Here is a 25,937-nt window from a genome sequence, read left to right on the forward strand (position 1 = left end):
ATCCTTTGCCCAGGAGTGACTATAAATCTGTGTACAAATGAGTCGATTACATGTGTTTCAATAGTCTCCTCTTCAAAGTTATTTCAAGATAGATTTGGCCACCATTTCTAACAGAAACAGCAGGATCAGCTTACAGAGACTGAGAAGGGCTTCTTGTGATAGCACTTCTCTGACAAAAGAAATACAAGTTCATCAGTAAAAGGGAGATTTTGCTAGGCATTAGTTCATTTTTTTAAAAATTCCTTTTGCACACAGACATCTGTTGGTAACATGCATTCACAAAACAGTTAGTCTGACAAAATACAGTAGCTAAGACATCTTATTCTTCCTGTTTATCCTTGTAATTCTGCATTAAACTTTCAGAAACAACTTCTCTTAAGAGTATGCCCAGCACAACTCAGAAGAGTTGAGCTAATCTGTGTTTGCTGGAATTATCACATATGAATGGCGCCGTTGCTTGGGGACCATCCAAAACAGACTGTCTCAGGCTCTGCCCCTTTTTTATATTATTCACCTTCTCAGACAACCTTAAATGCAATGCTGACTCACCAGTCATTGTTCCAAGACATTTTTAAGGTTCTTATGCCCAAGAGACAGTCTCTTATATTATTATTTTGATTTAGATAAAAACTCAGCAGGACATGACTGATGGCTTTGTTGGATTAAACATGCACATGGGCAAGTTCAGACTACAGTGGATTCTTGCTACCACACCTGTGTTTTCAGGGAAGCCACCAGGCTGCTGAAGTCCACCATAAACACTGCCCACAGTTCATTCATGGAAGGAATATGTGCTTTCAGGCAAATTTATCACTGAACATCCCTCTGGAGAGCACTTACAACAATCAGTAGTGCTATGAAAACTTGTTTTCATCTACCCTTTTCTAAACCAGAAGCTGATTACCCAGAAGCTAACTAAGTGCTGTCTCATACAGCAGTAAAACGTATGTCACAAGATGGGAACATATATCAATATAAATTTCCAGTAAAATTGGAAGCCATGAAAGTTACTTTCACAGTAGAGAACTTCACAAAAAGGAAGAGCTGTTTTTTCCAAATGTTTAAGATTCAGTTCTTACCGGCAGTGAATGAAGTCGGGAACAGGATTATGCTGGCTAAAAGATGCTGCGTCAAGATTCATGCAAATTTCCACATTGTCTCCAGCTATGATTCGTACTGCAGCTTTATTTTCATCCTCAAACGTCTGTCTTTGTAAGGATGCACACAGCAGCAACATGAAATCATCTAGGAGACAGCAGCAGTTTTAAGGAAAAATTCAGTCATTAACTTCAGTGTAGGAAGTGGTGGTGATAATTATAAGGTAGTTACCAGACTGTTTTCCCGCACTTTGAACCTCCAAGACCATGTTATTTTCAATTCATCTAACACTAATTTGAAATTTCATTAACGTGTTTAGATTTTTTACCTGTCATCTTGTATGACTTTTATTGAGAAAGAAATTAGAAAAGGAGAAGTAATTCATACTTTTAAAATGTTGCTTCATCAAAATGGGATACAGAAAAACAGATGCAGTAATTAATAATTCTTCGAATTCTTCTACAGCATACAAAGCCACATTGAGTACTGAATCTCCCGCAGAATACATCTTGCTACCGAAGAGTAAATAAAAGGTTGGCTTCATATTACACTGTAGAGATGTTTTAAGTAAAGGACTTGTAAACACTTCACAACTATGTGCTCAAATACTTACAGACAAGGAAGACAGGGTTTGGTCTCACAATGAAGTCTGGAAAGTATAACCACTTTATGATATTGGAGTTGAAGTTGGCATTACCACTCCTCCATGGATAGTCTGTATTACAGAAGCATGCAAAAAATGCAATCGGTACTTTATAACAATTACTTCATCCTTCTGAATACTTATCCATTTTCCAGCTCTTTTCCATAAAACCAAACAGCAGTAATTGTCCAGAAAGGCTAAGTGTCCTTACCTTTACAAGGAGCAGGTGGGATGCCAATGCAAAGGAAGTACTGGAATGTAATGATGCATGCCAGGAAACAGCAGTATTTTGGCCAGATTTCTGCAATCGCTTTTCTTCTGCGTCGATACAATACAGCAATCAGCCAGAAGGCATGAATCATGGCATAAAAATCCATTCGTTGACCAATTACATTCACCGATAGAAGAAAACAGGTCTGTAAAAGAAGTAAAGAAACATAAGAAACAATGCAGCAATGATAAACTATTCTGGATCCTGACAGAATGCACGGACACGTGTTGGGGCTGACTGCACGAACCCTGCGCAAACCAACATGCTAAAACAGTTTGTATTGCTCCAACAGCAAATTCCCCTGCCCCCAAATTTTGTATACTCTTCTGTGAGTGTCAACTATGTGAACACAGCAGTAAAGCAGGTTTCCATTATGTGCTATCTAAAGCTCCAGAATGGAAAGAGCATTGTCACAGTAGCTTATATGTGTTGTTGCCAAGTAAAGCATATATTACACAGCCATATATTTTGATAGTACTTACAGATGTGAAAAAGAAGAGGAACTACTAAGAATAGCAACAAATAAAATGTATCTTCATGTGGGAACTGGACAAAGAGAAGGGATTTAGATCTCACAATATCTATTGGCTATGGACAAATCCAGTCAATTGCTGTAAGGCAGCTTTAGTTCTCCATTCCCTCACTACAAGACAGACATTGAGGTGCTGGAGAGGGTACAGAGGCAGGCTACCAAGCTGGTAAAGGATTTGTAGCTTGTGTCGTACATAATGTCATACACATGCTGACGGATCTGGGGCTGTTTAGCTTGGAGAAGGGGAGACTGAGGGGAGACCTTCTCGCTCTCTATAGCTACCTGAAAGCAGGTTGTAGCGAAGTGGAGGTTGGTCTGTTCTCCCTAGTGGCCAGTGATAGGGCCAGGGGAAATGATCTTAAGTTGTGCCAGGGGAGGTTCAGGTTGGTTATTAGGAAAAATTTCTTTACTGACAGGGTTGTCAGGCACTGGAACAGGCTGCCCAGGGAGGTGGTTGAGTCACCGTCCCTGGAAGTGTTTAAGAGATGGGTAGATGTTGTGTGGAGGGACATGGTTTAGTGGTGTTGAAAGGGCGAGGACAAAGGTTGAACTTGATGATCTTGAAAGTCTCTTCCAACTGAAACTGTTCTTTGATTCCATGATTCTTCTCAAGGCTCTGCATCCCAGAGTATTTTTGTTCCCTGGCTTCACTTTAAGGGAGAAGAGACTACTTTAGTCTCTTCACTCAGTGCCACAAAGCATGTTTTCAAACTTAGCAAATAATTCATAGTGAATCATTTATTCAGTGCACTTCATTGTTTCGATTGTCTCTATCCTCAGATTAGGCTGAGGTCAAATTTATTTCCTGAAGGAAATAGCTTGTCGATTAATTTTAATTTTCACTCATTCTTAATTCCCCAGACTGGCTGTGAACAGTTTACTCTGGCAAGGGGTGGTAGTGTTTAACAGATAGGTCAAGAGCATCATTATGATTAGGTTTGGGATGCATTAGCTTAGAAGTTGCCTTCTTCAGAGAGCCAGAGAGAATTGTGAAAAATCACTATTTCTCCAAATATTTTTGAAAGTACATTTCATGCATCTGTCAACAAACAGATGAGGGAAGGGAACAGGGATGAAGCTTTTTTTTTTTTGGCCATCACTTGTTCAATAGTTTGTCTTTAAGGCAGATTCAGTGCTGATGTTTTGCTGCTAGATTGAGTGAAGCAGAGAGAAGGAATACATTAGCTGAAACTAAACCCCAGAAAGTCTGGGCCACTGCCGCTGGTGAACAAACAAGTAGATCTTCTACTAAATAAGACACCTACCAGATATTTAGGACACAGCATGGATCTTCAGAAAAATCCCTTCACTCCTTTGTACCTGCCTTGCTAATTCTCTGTGTGTTTCTTGTCTACCGAGTTCTTTGAAGAATGAACTTTGTCTTAACACGAGTGGCACAAAGCAGCGATAACTTTTGCTGGAGCTCTTGCTCCTGCAGATTGCTAACACCTATAGTAACACGTACAAAAAAGAAGGACAGATTTGTGCAGCCAGAGGCAAACAAAGCTTAGAAATATTTAGAAACAATGGCCTGCTAGCCCCTGCTTTCTTCTGCTGCTCCTGCAGTCCCATGTTTCATCTTGTGTGTGTGTGCGCATGAAAGGGTATGCCTCAATTCTGTCCCTTGCCACGTCTGTTATCCCTTTTGTTGAGTTATAAATAATACATAGAAAGAAAAGCAAAAGGAAAACCACTACTAGCAGATAGATAGCAACTATGGCAAGGTCCAACAAGAGTGATGACTATGAAGTATCCAGTTGTCAAACACAGTCCAAGCTACTAATCAAAAAAAACCACACAATCAAAAGGTTTGGAAAGGTAGTCTAAAGAAAATTAATAGATAGTGATTTACCTCCAAACCAAACTTGTAGAAGAAATAGTTTATGAAATACTTGACACAGTTTACCAGTCCATCATCCAGATGTGCTCTCGTAATATCATGGAAAATGGTTTTAGTCACAGGTGCAGTAAGGTTATTTCGACATCTGTAGTACTCTTGATGACGGTAAATTGTAACTTCAAAAGCCAGAATAGCCAGCATCAGTAAGTTATTCTATGGGAGACACAATCAGAAGAATACTAAATAAAAATCAAAACCACAAGATGATATAAAACTTTCTGACAAGCATAAACCCATGAATACCGAAATGGTTGTTACCACAGTGTGCTCTCACACTCCAGGATGCGCCGGCACCTATTCCCAGCTACTATAACTGAAAAAAAATAAGGTTCCCACCACTTCTTGGATTTTGCTGAAATATATTGACATTCAGAAGATAAATTTAAAGACATTAATTAAAAAATACTATAATGAACACCAGTTGAGGAAAGGAAGAGGAGGGAAAATGCATTGACCCATCCACGTGCCTTCTCATGTTTCATAGCTGCTCACTGCGTGCTGCTGCTCGGCTTCCTATTCCTGTTGGGAAGAATTCCACACAATCCATCTCAGACAGGCTCCCACTTCAACACTTTGAATGTCCATTATTAAAGGGGCAGAACAGAAACACTCCAAGACTTGAAGCCTGGGACCTTCAAGTCTAGCACTGAACCGAATCCCTTCTTGCAGAGGAGACATTTTATATGCTAACTCAATGAAAACCATTCTAGAATAATTTTTAATCTCAAAGTATTATCTGTTCATAGCTGTAAAGTTCCTAGCATCAAGCCAGACACCACTAGCAACTTCACCCTCCATGTAGAACTCTTGGCTAGTAATTACTCCTCCCCACAGATATTCATAACTGTGGGAGGTGCATGGCTTAGGGAATGAAAGGCAGAGGCACTACCAGAGCCTGATATGTTGACCTGCAGAGCCTGGCTACACAAAGGTAAGCTCTCAGGGAAGAAATGAGAAATAAATCTAGCTAGATCGAAACTTGTTGTTGTTCGGTCAACAAATTTCTTACAGTCTTAAACTGTGTATACAGGATTTTGGAGATTCTTTAAATTAAGAAGAAACATGCAAGGTTTCCCTCAAGAGTTTTGTTGTAAGTGGGTGTTTTTAATCAAGACAGGAATAATGAAATATGGCTCTCAGGCATCAACCAGAAACAAGAAGGAAAAAAAAAAAAGGCATCCATTTACTAGTGTGTGAATAAATTATTTCCTTAACTCATATTTTCTAAGCTCTGAGTAAGGAATAAGCACTTAAAAAAATTAACTGCTTAAACATTTACTGCCATTCAAGGCAATTACTTCAGTTAGACACATATGAAAGCTATGTACCTGTTAATTACTTAGAGTTCTTACATATCACATTTCTTAGAGTGCTTTTAACAGATGGTAGAGTCAGAAAACCACACTTCTACATGCAGATAGTCTTAATTGGTACTGAATCCTTTCTGGAAATGTCCTGTGTAACAGATGTGGCTTTCTGTTGTCTGTTCTCCTGCGCACTTCCCTATTGTCAATGGCTCGCATTCAATTTTATTTTTTTTTTGTGTGGCAGATGATTTATTTCAAAGATATTACTAATTTCATCACAAATAAAAAAATATCTCAGTACAGATAATTGAAGAAGTTACCCTTAAGTACACGAGCAGGGGATAAGACTTCCTCAATCCAACCCACTCTGCAGGATCAACTGGCCCACTGTAGAGGACTGAGGTTTTGAGCTCTTCTAAGTTGACCTTAGTTTCATTCTCTCCTGGCTAAAAAGAAAATGCAACAATTAGTCAATAAAAAATGCTTTCAAGGCTGCTTGGGGAGGGAATGGTAATCACCAACAACACATCAGGTAAACTGCAGTTTTCAATACGTGATATGCTTCCTTTTGCTCTTCTTCATTGAAGAAGACAGTAGTCAAACCTTTTTAATATGCACTTGTACTCACCAACGTACAGTTACTGGAAAAAGTGCTGGGATCAATAGATGTGAGCTGGTACAACATTTTGCAGACAATAATCACACATGTCCAAACAGTGCAGATACTTGATGCCAATGGGCGAAACTGAGCATATGGCAAAGCAAGAGCCCAGGCAATTAAAAACACAAAGTTAAACAGAGACACCTGAAAACACAAGAATAGGATGGGAATTACAGGGAGTAACATGAGAAAGTCTGACCATTTCCACAGTAATTTAAAAAAAAAATTCAAAAGAAAAGGACATAAAAAAACTGTGAGAAAAATACTGAAAAAAAATTGCAACAATATTCACAATAACACAGACACAAAGTGGTGAGTGAAGAAGGAAAAAAATTAATAGTTGGTTTAGGAAGAATGTTATCTCCTGTATAATATTATTAGATTCACAAAACTGCATATCCACCCTATAGATATGAAATACAAAGGACCGCATGCTGGTTCTGCTGCTTTAACACACATGAAACAAAGACAAGATGATACAGATTTGTGTGTCTCTGGAACCCACCTTCATCCTCTTGATCTTTCTTCCCTCAAATAGGATTTTTTATTTTGTTTTTTAGTAAATCCTGTACTATTGAGCAGTTCAAGGAGTGGCTATGTCAGGTAGTGAACTCTTGCCCACACCAAAGGCACAGCTAAAGCTGCTGCTCCCTTTTTCTTTAGGCATAGTTACAAGTTGTTCTTTCTTCAGCACCAGACCCAGTTTAAGTAATTTTTCTAGACATTACTTCCCAAACCCTTTTTACACCCTCCCTCCTGGATGACGTTCACAGACAGCTTGAGCAGCAGTGGAATTACGTCTCTTGAGTCCAAAGAATTAAACTAACGAAACCTTAATATCTGGAAAGAAGAGGAGACTGAGACTACCTAGGTAGATAGAATATCACTGTGGAAGATGTCAAGGCAAGTCCTCAGCAGCTGACAAGCCCAGCTGGATCCCACTATTTCACTAAGGTCTAACATGAGGAAGGCATCTCCCTACACTTGAGTGGGCCACTGTACAGCAGGTTCTGGCAAGTCTGCTTACCATGGGTAAGATTTTGACAGTGGGTGTTTACTTACCTCTTTCACTGTGACCCAGATGATGTAAGAGGAAACAATTTTGATGATGTGCAGCTCCAACAGCCACCACACAAAGACTTGCATCTTATGAAAATACTCCAGGAATTTCAAAAATAGCACTGTAAGGCGGTCGATCACCAGATGCCACTTGTTCCTTAAGTCTGCAGAGATGTTCAAGCAGAACCATTGGGAGAAGAAACACAGAAGGTTTTGGTAAAAACGAGTGCTCCACTAGACTACAATGGGCCTTCTACTACTTCTCATTTAGGCCTTAGAGTAGGACAAGGAGGTTAAAGGTATAGCTCAGTTGAAATACAAAGGAATTGAGGCCCACTTAGCTGTGGTGCTCTCCGTTCTGACCCACATTCACTAAAAGGATTCCCCACTTCAAAAGTGGTGGTGATGGCTTCCCTTGCCAGTTCTGATTTATTCTTCTCTAGTAGAGTCTTCCTTGGGCTCTGCTTTCCTCCAGTATCTTTGGACTTGAGCTTAAGGATTCCATCCAGGGACTAGATCTGGGACACTTCAGCCCTGTCCCTTACCCAGATCAGAAAGAATAGGATTTTGTTTGATGTTTGGAAGCTATGGACTAAGTGTGTTTTCAGAAAGCACAGACTACTGCTATTCAGAGAGCTTTTCAGCCAAACTGGAAGAGACCCATGCACACTAGGAGTACGATTCTTGTCACATGGGTTTAGACAGTTGTATTATAGATGTCTTCACATGTCAGAATTATCTAAACTGCCTTACAAACAGCACATGCACCAAGAGTGTGGTTTGTCCCATCCCAGAACAGACAACTAAATCAGGCAAGGCAGACTGCAGTCCAGCTGAATATTTCTTTCAGTTGAAAAGGAAGCTTTAGCCAAGTTAAGATCTGAAGCTGAGTAAACGTATCCCTTCACAGACAGTATTTTGTTAAAAAAGTCATCCTCCCAAATAATACTTCAGTGAGCAAGCATGTAGTGACACTGATTACATGTCAGTATTTATGCCAACATATACGCTGAATAGTGCTCTCTAAGTGCTGTATTTGCTTGTGGGCTGGTATAAAACGGTTTCACCAGGCCAGTATATATTAGTACAAAGTCTTCACACTGTATTAGAGGTTTCAGAAGCATTCTGGAGATTAATAAGGATTTTGCATGCTGTGAGAACATTCTTACAGTTAATATCAGAGATGAAACGTGTAAATGACACCAAAATATATCACTGTCTCAAGCTGTAAAAATGCAAAGGAGTTACCAGCTTCTGTATGTAATTATTTCAGCTTATCTGGGTATTTTGTACATAAAGCAAACTGGGATGATCATTCTGTGCATTTTTGTGTGCACACTTGTGTGAAACAGCTGATTTCTGGAATATCCGACAAGCAAGTTTCAATTATTTTTTTCCACCCTTTTTCTCCAACCACAACTCAGAAAATGCTAATAAAGATGCTGAGTGATGAAAATGTCACGACTAAATGATTACATTTAGAAACATAATTAGGCTATAGAACTTTAATCCACCATATGTGCTTTTCTAGGTACAATGAATATATTTTCAGAAAGTCTTTATGCATACAATTAGATGTTCTCTCTCATTCTTTCATTGCATTTATTTTAATGTGCAGTGTTACCATCATGCAAGGTACATCCAGACTGTGCCAGTTAAGTGGAACAGGGCAGCTAAGGTACTGTAGCAAGCTCTAGCATGTCCAGACACTAAACAGACAGGGGATAAAATGCCTGGTGACATCCACCGAAAAATTGCACACCACTGTGTAACAAAGTCTGCACATGTGAACATGATAAAATAAAGTTAAAACTCCAGCCATAAAGCTAAATAATAATTACATAACCCTTTGGTAAAAACAAATGCAGGTACAGCTTAGAGATGGATCACGCATGGCAAGCGGCCCCTCCTGCTACAGCCAAGCCCCACTTGCTGTGGTAAAAAAGGGTGACCAGGGAGAGGGCTGCAGCTCCTCACTTCCCTGCTCATGTGTGTCACAGCACAGGGTAACCTCCAACAGCTGGCCTCTGTCCCCAGCCCTTCCTGCATGTAGGGATGGCCAGGGTGCAACAAACTCATCACTCCTCATGGACTGCATGAGAGCTGGCCAAGAAGGGTTTCCATGGCCCACGAACACCTTTGTGAGAGAAGACATGCCCACCAGGCAAGACAAATAGCTTCAGCTCTGCCCTGCTGGAACAGCTAAGCCAGATGTGGCGCCGTTTTGCCTTGACAAAGACCCTCTCCCTCTTAATGTGTCACAGTCCTGCGAATATCAGCATGCACAACTGTATCTGTGATAAGGCCATTTCTAGACGGTACAGCTTCCTTGGGTGTTAAATGGCTTGTATTCCAAACTGACATACAGAAGTGATTCCTATTAGAAGCTCATCCTAGCAATATCAAGGGTGATAACATTAGCCTTACCCACGTCTGTCCTTAAGTATTTTTATGTTCAGCTGGCATCGATTACAGAATCCATATTCAGAAGTGAAAAATATGACAGTAATGTGCACGTCAATAATGAAGCCAAGAGCCATTGGGACTTCTGGAGTGGAGTGCCTTGAAAGCATGCAGTATCAGAGATTAAATATGCATGTGTATTTTCTTAATTATAAAGAGATTTCATTCTAAAAGAGTTCTTAGGATTTGGGGTAACCTCCTATTAATCTAACCCAGACCACCTGATGGAAAAAGGTGGGGTTTCTTCCATTTTCATCCTCTCTGCATCCTATAGAAACAGTACCAGTTTTCCCTAGAAGAGACTGTAGCCTATTGAATAACTGACAAATAGCCATTTGCTCAGTTCATGCTCTTTTGGTAAAGACTGTGTGTAAAACTAGAAGAAAAACTTGATGATTGAAATGAGCAGGGATGACCAAGAATGAACCATGTGTTGCCACTGTTAACGAAGGCCAAGGAAGGCAAAATTTGCAATCTTCAGAGCTTACCTGTAGTTTCTTCTTCTTCTGATTCATTGTCTTCTTCATCATCATCATCTTCTTCTTCTTTGTCCTGATTCTCCTTCTCTTCTTCTTTTCCTTTTTCGACCCTCCCTTTCCCTCCCTCGCCCTCTGGCTCTTCCATTCTTTTCTCACCAGCTTCTTCCAGCATTTTATCCTCTTCCTTTTCTCTGCTGGCTGTTAAATTCATCATAGTTATGTCAGGCAGGCTTCCATCTTGGTGCACCAGTCTGTTGGTAAATAGTGGCATGTCAGCAAACCGAGTGTCAAAAAAGTTGTAGACTTTTTCTTTTCAAGACGTATAATTAGAAAACATAAACCATTCATGGAAAATGCCTTAGAATTGGAAAAGTTAATGGTTCTGGTACTTTCTCCAAACACACACTGCAAATTGAGTTGGAACGTATTAGTAACTACTCTTCACTCGGATACCAATGGTTAGTTAGTAATGAGTGGTATTGACACTTAAACTTGACATTTTCCCCACTGGAGAAAATGGTCAGAGTTTAAGATGCAGAAGCATGAAATGACATTATTTAAGAGGAAACATTTCATGACTTCGTAGGGGACTTACTCATTTTGGTGGTTTGGTATTTTTTTCTTGAGGCTGCTCAAAGTAATGGGAACAGAAAGAAAAAGGGAGATGAGAACAGAGGGGTTACAGAAGAAGGTCATCAACAAATACATCATGCTACGTCACAAGTCATAAAGCACTCCTCCTACTCCATCTGCAGAAGCCTTCTGATGCCAAGAGCATGCCATCATGACATTCACAGGGTGCTTCTATAAAGAAACATGGAACTGCAGCACAGATGGAAAAGGGGCAACCTCTTTACACCAGTGTTAAACACGATCAGTGCTGCACCATGCTGTCAGTAACGCAGCTGAACCATCACCAGGATCTGACTGATTAGTGTAAATGCATTTCCACCTTCTTCCAACTGAAAGAAGCAGCTGGAAAGCCAAGGAATTTGCAATTTTTCTTCCAGATATAGGTTAGGGAAAATATGAAAGCAAAAATTCCATGGTCGTGGCTTCGGTATATTTTATCATGTCTGTCTTTGACGCCATTCATTCTCTCTCTCTTTTCTACATATTACAAAGAATTTTTCTTAGGTTTCTGACTGTCTCTTACTAAATCTATTAGTCATTTTCAGCCTACCAAAACTGAGATATTACTGATTTAACACAGAAATGGTATTTCTCTATTGACGCCAATTTTCCTGAGATATATTCAGTATATATCTTTTCTTTACTGAGAAAAGAGACATTTTCTTATGGCATCTTTTCTCTCTCCCAGCTGTGCTGTTAGGACTCACCTTCCTCATTTGCAGAAAATCCAATTTTCCTAATTCCCTGATGCTATGTGCTTTGCTAAGCATAGCACTTACTGCCAAAAACAGTCCCTTTGAATATGACTTCTTGGAATAAAGTCTCCCCTTGGCAACTGCATATCTATATGATCAGGCCACTAAATGTTTAGTTATGCTTTTGAAATTACTACACTCTGCATACTTTCAAGCACCTGTTATACTGTTTCTGGACTAACGCAAGTAACTTCAATATGCAATAGTACCAGCTCAGGGATTAATTTTTCATTACATGAAATTCTGGCATATTACCATTTAGACAGAAAATTCTGCCAATTTTAAGTAGGATTTTTACAGTTCAATAAACTAAAAATCTAGGCTTATCGATCCGATCATTAAAAAATAAGAGTATAGGCTAAGCAGTTAATGAGAAAGCCAAATAGGCAGAATTATTTTTTAAATATTTGTTTCTTAAAGATGGAACCTTTGCCTCAAATGAGTAAAAAATACAGAAATTTGACTGAAGAATCTCGAAGTAGAAATATCATACCAATTACTAAAAAGTAGAAAACATGATTTAAAAGTAGAGATTTAAAGAGACAGCCAAGCACCAAAAAAAATCTCACTGAAGAAATACATTCATGACAACGGTTACTAAAATCTCTCATCATGGACTGGGGAATAAACCTGAGTGTCCAATAATCTGAAAATCTCTTATACTCAACAATATATTCAGTAGCTTTGGCTACAAAAAATAGGGCTTTTTGTCCAATATACTTTATTTTCATATTTAAGCTAGTGTATATACTAAACCAGTAACTATATATCTGTAAAATGACTAAACAATAATATTCTCTAAAATGACATAATCTAACTTTGCATATGTAGCTGAAACTCCCAACAGAAGGGTCATGTACAAAGAAGAGAGAATGAATTTTCAGTTCGGTTCAAATGTTACGGAGATCCCCAATTACTATAAATCATCTAAGCCCCTTTAAAAGGCAATGGCCCATGAAATGAAAATATCCATATAATTAGACAGCTTTTGCATGCATGCAATTTCATTGATTTTAATGAGGTGTCTTCCCAATTGACACCTATAAGGGAAAAATCTACATTCACACTGGTGTAAATCAAGGACTTAATGACTTACCTCAGGTAAACTGTATAGAAACAAAGTAACCCTATAGGATCTTGTAGGAGAGGACTCATCTTTCTCTTATTCATATAACTCCCATTAGTATCCAGGAAATCCAGAAAGTGATGGGGTTATAAAGATGGGTACATGCAATATATATACCTGATAAAGCCTCAGTGTGAGCTTAATTTTCAGTATGTAGGTGCTCAGTTACATGGATATCACTAGACTTGAGCATGGGGCTGTGTGCTCTGGAGATCCAAGACTAGATAATAAGCCCTGCCCACTACTAAGAAATCTAGCCAGCTTCTTCCCAAACTTTTTCATTTATTGCTAGGGTTGTTTTTCCTCTTTTTAATTTTCTTTTTCCACTACAAGATCACATGATATTACGTAACAGACAACACTGAGGTACTAGGATATAAAAACTGCAGTAGTTTAGAATATCCAACACAGGCTACCCATACAGGCTTCACAGCTGGTCAGATGTAACCAGATTGGAAATCATGTACTGGTGGAAAATTAACCAAATAATACAAAAGTATTGTGTTTGATAATTAGAAGTGAAATAACAGTGCAAACAAGAAGCCTTGAAGGTACAGCCACTAATAATGCTTTTAACTGAACACATTTCTTACCCTCAAATTCATTAAATAGGGTATCAATAATGATGACTACACTAGTAGATTTTGGGTTGGACATAAAAGGAATTTCAGAGGCACTAAAATGAGGCATGGGCCCCAGGTCCTTGCTGGACTCCCAGTACTTTCATCTATTTATAGTTCACTAGAACAAAAGATAAATTAATAACAACTTACTGGATGCATTATGAAGCCTCTTGTGCCTTTGGTTATTTTGTGCAAACAGTTTATGAATTGCTTGAAACTTTTTGGCTCAGACAAATTTCTTAAGTATCAGTCACGCACAGCTTTAAATAACAGAAACTTTCTGCTCTGCACAACACTAGTGACCCACCTCCTGAATACTCGGTGTGCAAGAATCAAACTGAACATGCGGTGCCGTACCTCTATAGGGAGGACCTTGAGCTCTTTCTCTGCCCTTGCTAGGGGTTTGGGGGTTTCTGACTGCATCTGAGGGTAGCTGGATGGGGTATGTGGACAGGCCAGGAAGCCTCAGCTGAGGGGGACCCTTTCATCTCTTTGGGAGCCACATTCATGCTGAGGCCCCAGCCCCTGCACTGTGGCTGCATTGCAGCTCTGCCTATGACCTCTCCCCTGTCTCCCTTGCCTTAAGCCTGACAGACAGACTCCTGGCCTTCTGTGGATTTGCTGGGAGCTCACGGGGTTCTGGGTGATGCTTATTACTCTCTCTGGGTCTGATTCTCACCCTCAGACTCCCCACAGGTGAGAGCCCATCCTTGCCTCCTGGCCATGCCCCTCGGCTCCCAGCTTGCCTGCCATCGCTGAGCCACCACTCTTACTGCTCCCTGACACACAGGTTTCCTACGGACCAGGTTCCCAGCTCTGGTGAACTTTTAAGAACTCTGGCCTAAACTACGTCATGAGATTTGAAGAAGGAGCGTGAACATGCCACATAAATTAACTTCTTGTTAGAGCAGGTAGTCACAAATATCTAAACAAGAGATTTTCTTGGCTTTTCTTTTTATATTCAGTAGCAACAACAAACTCAAAAGTCCTTCTGTTCTTGGGGCTGATTAAAAAACCCCTCACATTTACCAGCCAAATATTTTGAAAGAAATCTACTTTATGAAACTGCTTTCAATATGTCATTTATAAAAGGATGATGACAATGGCAATATAGCCTTTTGCAGTTGATCCTGCAGCATCCAACTCAGCCCATGAATAAAGAGCCTTAGCATGCAGTGGTTTCAGTGTACAGCATGTTCCTTTCCTGCCTCTGAATCAGGAAATGACAGTCTGTACAAACTCGTAATACATACCACACTTTTAATTGACTTGGCCCTCAAATTCCCTCTCTTAGATGCTCGTGAGGAAGACAGGGACATGTGTCTATGTGTAAATATGCGCATGCAGGCATGCATCTTTCCATGCACAGACAAAGGGTAGATAAACGAGCCTCCTCAACCAAGTCTATTGTCTGAAGCCAATTACAAATAGCACCAATGAATCCTGTACTGAGGCACAGGCAAAGTTTAAGAGATGAATTCCCAGCTGGGAGATGAACTCACAACATCTAAATATGCAGAAGAGATGTATTAACTGCTTCACCAGCTTTAGGAGACTACAATACCTGAACAAAATTATCTCCCTGTTTACCTCACAGTACTTGCAGCAACAACATACTTTATTCTAAGGCAACTGAGAAGTTACAAAAGAGATAAGGTATATTTGTTTTAAAGGAAAGGAAGGATTGAAGTACCCACCTATTAATTATTAAATAGACACGGCCATTGACTTTGGCATGGCTATGAGGTGGGAGATGAAAGCACAAGAATGCATGAGATGGAAATGGGATATGAATTAGAGAGAGAGAAAAGGAAACCGTTAAAAATGAATGAATGCACTTTCCTGTCTACGAAGAGACACACATTGCCATAACAAAACACAACCTGAAAGCTTGACACACACCATGCAGTTAAAAGTCTAGGAAGCTTATAAATGCAACATTCAGACATTTAGACCATACACAACTTCAGTTAGAACTACAGGTACTTTTTATCATCCCCCAAATGTGAAAGCCTCTACTGCTTTATCTTGAGTAAGCCTTACAATATTCATAGTTTAAAAAACACATATTGTGGTGGGTTTTTTTAATTATGACAGAGCATCATACCATAGAAATTATCTACCTCAAAGTAGAGATAAACTCTGCCATACCATAATTCACGGTGCAGCGAAGAAATGGGCTTGGAAAGTCCTAATCAGAGGATTTTTCTTTGTCTTGCAGATGTTAAATTGAGACACCTTTATAGTGAGAAGTGCCTCACTCTGCCAGTTACAGTGTGCCAGTTTCTGTCCTCTCTATTTGCAGCTGGCTGGCCTTAGTCTTGAACTCATTCCGCAAACATTACTCATGTGAAGGAGCATCTTAATACATGAACAGTCTTGGCAATTTTAACAAGGCTCTTCAGTTAGACACAAATATAATATTATAATCATACATGGCAGCTGAGGGGCAGATAGAGGAACTGAAGCTGCTTTCCTTATAACTTTCATGACTTGCTCTCACTTGCTGTAGTTATTTTAAGAAGTTCCCTATTAAAAAGATTGAGTTCTGTCTGCTTACTCAAAATGTAGCTTGTTTCTTTATTTAAAATTTTTGGTTTGTGGCAGAAGAAGCAGCATAAAAGTAGTTTTGAAAGGTAAACTAGCTGTTGAGTGAAAGCTAGTGTTTTCAAAGCAAAAGGGAAAATTAAGTTTTATTGGCTTTGAAAAACAATTGCATGTATACATATGAGTCTTTTATCTCTGTTTTAATTTTCCCTGCAACTTATTTCTACTGCTAGCTTATACAAAGTGCTAAGCTTGAGGTGGCTCTTGTGCAAGTTCTTATCCAGCTTTATGCATCATCAATACAAATGCCAGCTGAGCAATCATCCTGAAGCTTTTAATTGTGAAGTCTATTGATCTATTGCACTGAGGGAACTATCATACTATCTAGTATGTGTTAAAATACCATTATAGTAGAAAGACAAAATAGATAATTTTATCACATGACCCTTGTCACCTGGCACTTCAGTAGAAAGCCTGTTGCAACAAGGAATGTCTACTTTCAGCACCATATCACACTCCTGGCAAAAATTTTTGCTCTCAACAAGACATTAAAACCATTTTGTGTTGCTACTATCAGTGGTTCCATCCTGCGGGAAAGATGTGACTTTAGTCACTATGATTCTCTTCATGAAAACAGTTGAAGAGCTGTATAATATTCTGGTATCTTTCATGTATAATAGAAAGATTTGCAAGCAGTAGCTTCACAGGCAGAATATCCTGCACCATGAAATGACCTAGATCCTGGCAGAGCCTATTTTTTTTTTTTCCCCATTTTGTGCCTGCTGGATCCCACTAAGAGAGGTGGAGGCTGTTTCTATGTTACTCAGCCGAAGTGCAAATTGTATGGGCTACAAAACATTTTGTGCAGCTACTGCAAACTGTAATGCATTCCCCTAGGCCCCTTTTCTGCTCAGACACCTGTATCTGGGCTCCAGTTTCAGGGCTTGGCTGTCCAGTTCAGAGATGTTAATGTGCACCTGGTGCTGCATAAGAAGTTTGCTCACAGGCTGCTTCAAAGGGCCCTTGAATCTATCATCATATTTAGAAATTCAAGAAAAGCAAAAGGTACTATGCAAACAGCCATTAGAAAAGTAAGTTTAAAAAACCTCCACAATATTGTCAGTAAACTTTGACAAGCTGGATCTGTTCCGGTTTTAGCAATTATTTAAATACAGAAATGGGAAACATACTACAAAAGTAGAGCTTGTTCTCATGCACTGGTGGTAGGGAACACAAGCATACTTGTACCATACATTGTAAAGTAGCTTCATGTTAAATAGAATGCATGGAAAACATCTGAAATGCTTTTGCAAATCTAGCAAGTCCTAGAGCAGAATTCTCAGATAAGACAAACTGTCATTACTGCATGACATATTGCGGTGTACATGACGTTACGGAGCTAAGCCACCATTCATAGAAGCGCATCTGAGTTAACACTTACAATCGAACAGGCAAACACTCTAACAATACTGTCTAAATGAATTGGATTCTTCAAAGAATTAGAGTAAATGTCATCGCGTAATATGACAATATGTACTACGAGACTGTTTCTCTTTGTTATACCCTTGGGGCAGGATCCTAGACCAGATAAGTTTTCATGCAGGAGAAATGGAAGAGTTAAATACAGGAAAAGCAAGGTTTCAGAATCATGAAAACTGCTAATGAACTAATGAATAAATTAGCTAAATGTCTCAAAGAGCTAGCATAGATATGGTTTGGGCTTTAAAGAATGACTGTAGGTTTAGAATTTTTGCATTTCTAATTTCAACTTCACAAAAATGCCTGTTCAATGCAAATGTAGTATTTGCCAAAGATCTCCCAATCCTTATTTGGTCCTCAAAACAGACACCAAAACCCAGAAGTGACCCAAACTAAAAGCTGTATTTCCTATTATTGACAAGATATGAAATATTGCACACATAGTAATTAATCATCTTACTCTCATTAAAGGACAAAGCCAATGAGATATATACTGCTAATACCTTTGAAAATGTACCCCAAAATTAAAAACTTCAGCATGTAGATGAAAGTGCAGGACATTTGCTCAGCGGGGTGCTGGATACTGAGCACCTTCCTTTTAAGCCAGGTAGTCATAGCAAAGACAAATAACATCTAATGAAAAGTGAGCATTACAAGACAGTGAGAAACAGCATTTTCACACAGAAAATCAATAGCTCTATTTGCTTCTTTACCTGTAAATAGTGTTGTCCTGTTTGCTGGTTACAGCTTTTAAATCGGTGAGTTGGAGAAACCGGTCATGGAAATAGTGAAGGTGTAAGATACATGCCAGGAGGAAGGAGGTGGGGATAAATATGCGTGTGAACAGCTCAGCCACAGAAAACTGTTTTAAGCCAAGGTCTGCAAGTCTGGAAATAAAAAAATTAAGCCACTAAGCCACCTTTTCACAGCAAAATCTTTTTTCTTGCCATGAGACATTAATACAAACTATCTGCAATAGGAAATAAGGGGCTGGTACATGACTTAGTTTTGGGGTTTCAGATTCACTCATATTGCATATATTTTTTCATGTAAGCTCCTGTTAAGAAATGTCCAACACACCATAAGTAGGAATAAACTCAATGCTCCTCATTAGCGGGAGGACAGGTCCACCTTCATCAGCACCAAACATCCTGCAAATCTACCCTTAACCTCTCCTTGGACCTTGCTCCTATGGTCAAAAAGGCAGTGAGAAGCATTGGCACTGTCTTGGGGACAGGAGCGATGTCAAGGCCTTGGCAGCAGAGGAGACTAAATACGACTCTTTGTGCCCCTCTTACACCCTTGCTCATCTTTAGTGTTACACTGATAAATCTATGGCTTCAGAGCTGAACACCTGAAGTCAAGTTGTGCCTGTGGATGGTCTCATGATGTATTCTCTCCCATAAGCAGGAAGACTACTCTCAGACCACTCCACTACATTGAACTCAAAAGCCCAGAGAAAAAGTGAAACTTATCAAAAACACTTACTTGCTTTCATCCAGGCCTGTCATGTTCTTCCACAACCCAGGGAATGACTCAAACTGGTACGTATAGATGAAGATAAGTACCAACATCGTGTAAACAACCACTGACATCCAAAAGTACTTTAAAATCTTTCTCCACCATTCATAGTGCACCTGAAAATCACACATTAGAGATGCTGAAACAAGCTAAAGGCAAGGACACTGACAAAAATATTGACAACATTTTACTGGCAAACAAAGAATGATATTTTTCCCAGTCTGAGTAAACAATGCTTACCCAATGACAGCCACAGTTCTTTGAGATATAGTTTTTACGCCTAATGCACATGCAGTCAAGTATAGACTTTTGTTTAAAAATATCTATTCAGACATGGCGACAGACATAAAAGCCAGAGACAGCTTCAGACACTCAGTTTCATCACCAATAGGTGATAAAAGTACAGGGTGAGAGGGACTCCATGCTCATTGGGGTGTAGATGCTGTGTGGACCAGCTGTCACAAGAACTGGTGGCTATATAGGACATGCATAGAACCAGAATTTTCCCACGCAGGTTCCAAAGCCCGTGGTGATGTGAGGTGGCATCCCAGAACAGAGGTGTATATTGTATGCATCTAATTTACGTGCACTTTGTCTGTCATTATAATCAAAAGTCAAAGGACAATTAGTCTTAACCCCTTCAAATGATCTTATGCTGTATCTAACTAAAGAACAAACACACTCTATGAATTCTGTTTGGAGCTACTTTATTACTAAGTTAAAGGTATGAATCATTGTTAGTTAACACAGTTCTCACCTGATAGAGGGCCACACAGAAGAGGAACAGTACCATATAGATGATTTTGTACATGACAATTCTACCCTCAAAGCTGACAAAGAAGAACATGCCCCCACAGACGTAAATCCAGTACTTGATGAACATGGCCATCACCAACTTCCCCAGGACTTTCATAATATCCTGTTCATCCTCATCATCCTCTTCCTCCTCCTCCTCCTTTTCCTCCTCCTGTTCTTCTGCCACTTCTCCCTCTTGCGACTCCTCTTCTGCAAATACATAGTAATATTTGGCTTCTGTCTGTTCTGGGAACTTTTAGTAAGAACTAAAATGGTTGGAAAGTAAAATCTTATAATATTCACAAGAGACTGTATTTCTGAATCATACATGCCTCCAGAGCAGAGGAAAGAGTTTCAACTTCATATGACCTTCAACCTGCTCCTGGAGCCATACGGTGCATAGCTATACATCCTTACCAGACACTCAGCCTCATTTTTTCTGAAATGCAGGCAGCTGTAGTGGAAAATTAGAGCCTAAGGGTTGTATAATGGATAAGAGTCAAAACACTTTCCATAGCAATACCTGTACTCCAGGCAAGAAGTAAACAAAGAAACCACCAGCACCACCAGAAACCTATCATCCTGAGTTTGAACTCTTGAGTTTGAACATTTCATCTGGAGTTTCATTCTTCAGTGAATATTGTGGTTACCTCCAAAAACCACAAGCAAGAAAAAACATTAACATAAACCCAAATAAGGTTAAAAAATACAAATGCTGCACTAACAGTGCTGTTTTTCAAAGAAACTACCACTTATCCAGCTTCTTCTGCTGTACCTGAGCCATTGGAGAAAAGACAAGCTGCTTTTGCACTATGAAGAGGTCAGGATTCCTCAGTTATTAACCTTGTGAGGCTTGTGGAGGGCAGGGTCAGTGTTCCCCTAATAATAAGTACATGAACAAGTATCTAGATAACAGAACTTGTCAAAGTCACAGCATGTAGCTGTAATGCTTCTCTTACTGTTGAGAAAAATATTGAGGCTTGACCATCAAAAGGTTTGCCCACTCCTTTTTTCCCACTCATCAATCCTCTTCTCAAACTCTTTCCTTGCACTTGCCTTGCAAATCTTGCAGTGTCCAGCCTTGACACTGATCAGATGTTTTAATGAGACAAATACTGTAATTAACGAAACAAGAAACTAGATCATCGCTTCCATTTTAATGAGTTGAACTTGTTCAGATCAGTGTCCAGAGAGACAGAAAAGGGCAAGAAAGGTTTGATGGAACACGTGCCCACCAGCAAAAGAGAGATCAGACCACTGAGCTGTTAGATGGGCTGAAACTGTATCAGTAAACTTTGGTAAAATGTATACTTCTGACAGCTTAAATCCCTGCACTGAAAACATACATGTTTCTTTTCCCAGTGAAGTTAGTATTTCAGCCACGGTTATGCACAAGTGTTCATGTACAAATTTAGCAACTGGCTTTTCCTATGTGAACTCTTCTTCTTCTGTGGTTAAACTCCTAGGGTAACTAATCTTCTGGTCTGAGTTTGGGACACAGCAGTAAACTCATTATTTGAAAGTTGCATGACATTTCTCAAACAAGTCATTTTAATGACCTTCCGGTCATGTGAATTCTCATTTTTATTTGAATTTCTAAAGTTCAAAGGTGCTTCATTTTTACATTCCAAGCTGCACATATGACTTGTAATAGATAATAACAAGTATCTTGCTAATTGCTTTCAGCATCACAGAAATGCAGTAACTGGAACTTCTACCATGACTGAAGGACTAAATTGGATCTGGCTTTACCTTTTTCTTCATTTTCTTCACTTCCAACTTTGACCTCAGATAAAGTAGCTTCCTTTAGACGAAGTGCTTTCTGTTCAGTGAGGTGTTGCCTAAGCAGTAGCCAGAAAGTAATTGTGAAAAGAATCTGCAAACAAAAATCAAAACAAAAACAACAGACTAATTGTATATCCTATGTCCTACTGACACAAACACGTTTTGATAAATTTTGTGTGCCTTCATTTTCTTTGTCCATCAGAAAATGGCAACAAAGGCGTCACAGTCAAAGTCCATCTTTGTGGAAGTTGAGTCATTTAGGAAACACCCTGCATTAAAAATAACTTTATTTCATTTGTACCTTTCCATTAGGTAATAATTTATCACTGCATCTTTTCTTAAAGGTATTTACCTTTTTGGTTCTATTCTACCTCATTCTGTTCAGTTTTTAAACTACTATCTTTTAAGTTTAAGGATCTTCTCACTATGTATTTATCGGTATAATTTCCCGTTCTCTGTTTTTGTTCATTTTTCCCTTTTTTTCAGGGAAGTATATGCAGGTGAGTGTATTGTTGTTATTAGCATTTGGTATATTCTAAACCTTTTGCTTTAGGAGGTTTGGTACTTCAGGTGCTTAAATGCTACTAATTTTAAAAAGAAATGCTTTGTATATTTTTAAGTTACAGAAGACCCAGTCAACTAAATATGTCTTGCATTTGGAGAAGTTACAATATTTAAGGTGGCTCTTAATTCTTTCAAGAGCTTTAAGAGATGACAATTCAGTAGCAGTAGGATACCTTAGAAACAAATACATCTCTTTATTAAAGAGTGCATTTCTGTGATTTTCAAAAAGCCAAATTCAACAGCTTGCAATACTGAGAGATGGCTTGATTTTATGTTTACGTTCTACAAAGTTTCCACCGATTTCAGTGGTGTAGAACAAGACTTATTTCACCACTCATCTAGAAGAATAAAATCTCAAATAGAAAGCCAAGTAATTTTGCACATAAAAGAATGTCAAAGCCAGCAGCACAATGTAAAGAACTCTCCTGTTTTTCTTCTAATGTGTAAACACTTGATGGGGGGAAAAGGAGAGGTCCCAGCTATTTTCACTGACACCACAGCTAATGCTGAGGTGCAGCAGAAGACTGTCAGCCTGTGTGAACTGTCACAGCTCCTCCTGGAGCTCCAGCTTTTCTAACACAAACATTTGATGTTGTAAAACACAGAGCTGTTCTGCAGTAATTAGCTCCGTCTCCCTACTGCATTTACTCCTTGTTCTCACTGGCATTTTCAGAGCCAAGTTGGCTCTAAGAAAAGTCTTGAAGGGTTGCAGATCAAAGAAATGTTTTTAATCACCTTTTACTGTATCCACTTTATTTCCTTCTCAGTCCAGAAAACACACACATAGCATACAGGAAATTATGCAGAAAGAATTACAGTACATTTCTTTCTATTCTCCTTTCTTTGCAGAACACAGTATCCAATCTTTATTTAACTTCAATAATTATTCAAAGGACTTTAAACCAGGAATAACCAAGAAGGACAGAGTTACTAGCAGCCATAAGAGGGCCTGATGGACAGGGCTGACAAGCAAAGAGTGCCTTGGGTGAGGTGAAGGAAAGGAAACACAAAATCAACAAAACGGGGCTTATGCGGGGTCACCTCAAGCATTTGTATGGTGAAATGTTCCAGATCCTTTCTGGGAAATCAGCATGCAGGGTGTCTTTCTGAAGTGCCTGTACACTAATGCATGCAGCATGGGGAATAAACACAAGGAATTAGAGACCTCTGTGCAGAGATTGTTGGGATCACAGAGAAAGGGTGCAACGGCTTGCACAGCTGCAATAGACACGGGATCTTTGGGAAGCACAGGCCAGGAGGTGAAGTTTGGATTTGCATGAGAGCACAGCTGGAAGGCACAGGCTCTGACTGGAGATGGGTGATGAGCCAGGTAACCTGGGAGGAATATAGACACACTGGACAAGCATGCAGAGCCCCAGTTAGAAAAGCCAAGGCTTGAAGTTGAGTTTGGCGAGGAATGTTAAGGATAACAAGAAGAGCTTCTGTAAGAACATAAGCTGAAAATGGAAGGGTAGGGAAAATGTGGGCCCACTGCTCAGTGGGGTGAGGGCCCTCGTGACACAAGACATGGAAAAGGCTGAGGTATCAAATGCCTTCTTTGCCTCAGTCTTTGCTAGCAAGACTGGCCTTCAGCAATCACAGGTCCCAGAAACTGTGAAAAGTCCCGAGGCAAGGAAGTCACACCCTTGGTGGAGGAGGATCTGGGCTACAGATACTTAATCAAACTGAGCATACACAAGTCCATGGGTTCTGATGGGATGTACCCATGCGTGCTGAGGGAGCTGGCTGATATCACTGCAGAGGCTACTCTTAATTGTGGTGACAGGGAGAAGTGCCAGAAGGCTGGAGAAAAGCAAATGTCACTCCTGTCTTCAAGAACGCAAGATGGGGGGCACAGGCTGGTCAACCTCACCTCGATCCCTGGGAAACTGAGGGAGGTGTGACACTGAAACATGTGGCCCAGAGAAGTTGTGGATGCCCCATCACTGGAAGTGTTCAAGGATAGGTTGGACTGGTCTTTCAGCAGCCTGACCTAGCGAAAGATGTCCGCCTGTGACAGAGTGGTTTGACTGGAGAATCTTTAAAGGTCCCTTCTGACGAAACCATTCTATGCTTTTAAGGTGATGAAGGAGATAATCCTGGAAAACATTTTCAGGCACATGAAGGACAAGAAAATCATCAAGAATTGTCAGTGTGGATTCACTAAGTGGAAATCATGCTTGATCAACTTGATGAAATGGCTGGCTAGGCAGATGAGACAAGAGCAGTGGATATAGTCTACCTAGACTTCAGGAAGGCTTTTGACATGGTATCCCCTAAGATCCTTATAAACAAGCTAATGAAGTATGGATTGGATGAGCAGATAGTGAGGTAGATTAAAAATTGAATGAATAGCTGAGCTTGGAGAATGGTGATCAGTGGCATAAGGCTAGTTGGAGGTCACTGACTAGCCATGTACCCCAGGGGTCAATACTGGATCTAGTCCTGTTCAACAGCTTCATTTATGACCTGAATGGTGGGCTAGAGTGTACCCTCACCAGGTTTGCTGATGACACGAAACTGGGAGGGATGACTGATACACTGGAGGGTCATGCTGCCATCCAGAGGGACTTTGAGAGGCTGGAGAAACGGGCTGACAGGAACATCATGGAGGTCAACAAGGGGAAGTGCAAGGTCCTGCACCTGGGGAGGAACAACCAGCTGAAGGGCCGACCAGCTGAAGGGTAGTTTGGCAGAAAAATCCTGGAAGTCCTCCTGATAGACACCATGTTGAACATAAGCCAGGAATATGCCCTTGCAGTGAAAAATACCAATGGTATCCTGAGCTGTACTAGGAGGAGTGCTGTCAGCAGGTCAAGGGAGGTGATCCTTCCCCTCTGCTTAGCACTGATGATGCCACGATTTGAGTGCTGTGTCCCATTCTGGTGTCCCAGTACAAATGAAATACGAATGTACCGGAGAGAGTCCACTGAATAACTACATAAGATGAAGGGACTGCAATAACTGAAGGGAGGGTGCAAAGAGAATGAAACCAGGCTCTTTTCAGTGGTGCCCAGTGATGGGTCAAGAGGCAACAGGCACAAAATGAAACACAGGAGGTTCCCTCTGAACATCAGGGAACACTTTTTTCCTGTGAGGGTGACCGAGGACTGGCACAAGTTGCCCTGGGAGGTTGTGGAGTCTCCATCCTTGGGGGTATTCAGAAGCCATCTGGGCATTGTTCAGAATAATCAGCTCTAGATGGCCCTGCTTGTGTAGGGGAGTTGGACCCGATGACCTCCAGAAGTCTCTTTCAGATTCACCCACTCTGCAATCCTGTGAAATTTACAGAGCACATTATATTCAGCCTAAAAACCCCTCACTAGACATCTTCTATTAGTTTTATGGATGTGGCCAAAACATCATATACGCACAACAATTTTCTTTCTTTCAAATGAAAGATTTAAAATAAGGTATTTGATCATATAGCTAATAAGAAACAATGTCAAGTGTGCTGATAGACCAGGACAGTTAAAACTCCTTGGAGATTTACAAAGTCATTGAGAGAAACTGTAGAACTTCTGTAGAACCCGTTGAGCTTTAGCTCTCTTACTAAACTAACCCTACCTTTATAAGAGGAATAATACAGCACTCACTAATTTTCAAATGCATTAAAGACCTAGAAATGGTCGTCCAACAGGCACTGCCAACAAGGAAAATCACTCACAGAATCACCTTAAATGGTAATTAGGAGTC

General features: G+C 40.0%; 1 protein-coding gene across 1 annotated transcript in view; it reads right to left on the reverse strand.

The window, feature by feature from the left end:
* Nucleotides 1–1,011: 1,011 nt before the first annotated feature.
* Nucleotides 1,012–25,937, reverse strand: part of LOC104269786 (piezo-type mechanosensitive ion channel component 2-like) — a gene marked incomplete at both ends in the record, with an annotated part of 60,122 nt that continues 35,196 nt past the window's right edge. The window contains 13 exon segments of the mRNA XM_009872068.1: nt 1,012–1,245; nt 1,712–1,813; nt 1,953–2,157; nt 4,397–4,597; nt 6,072–6,197; nt 6,380–6,556; nt 7,475–7,635; nt 10,423–10,664; nt 15,248–15,289; nt 18,290–18,463; nt 19,065–19,213; nt 19,855–20,138; nt 21,645–21,768. Of these exon segments, the coding sequence (XP_009870370.1) occupies nt 1,012–1,245; nt 1,712–1,813; nt 1,953–2,157; nt 4,397–4,597; nt 6,072–6,197; nt 6,380–6,556; nt 7,475–7,635; nt 10,423–10,664; nt 15,248–15,289; nt 18,290–18,463; nt 19,065–19,213; nt 19,855–20,138; nt 21,645–21,768 (2,221 nt within the window).

The sequence above is a fragment of the Apaloderma vittatum genome, unplaced genomic scaffold, assembly GCF_000703405.1.
Source record: "Apaloderma vittatum isolate BGI_N311 unplaced genomic scaffold, ASM70340v1 scaffold9980, whole genome shotgun sequence".
NCBI lineage: Eukaryota > Metazoa > Chordata > Aves > Trogoniformes > Trogonidae > Apaloderma > Apaloderma vittatum.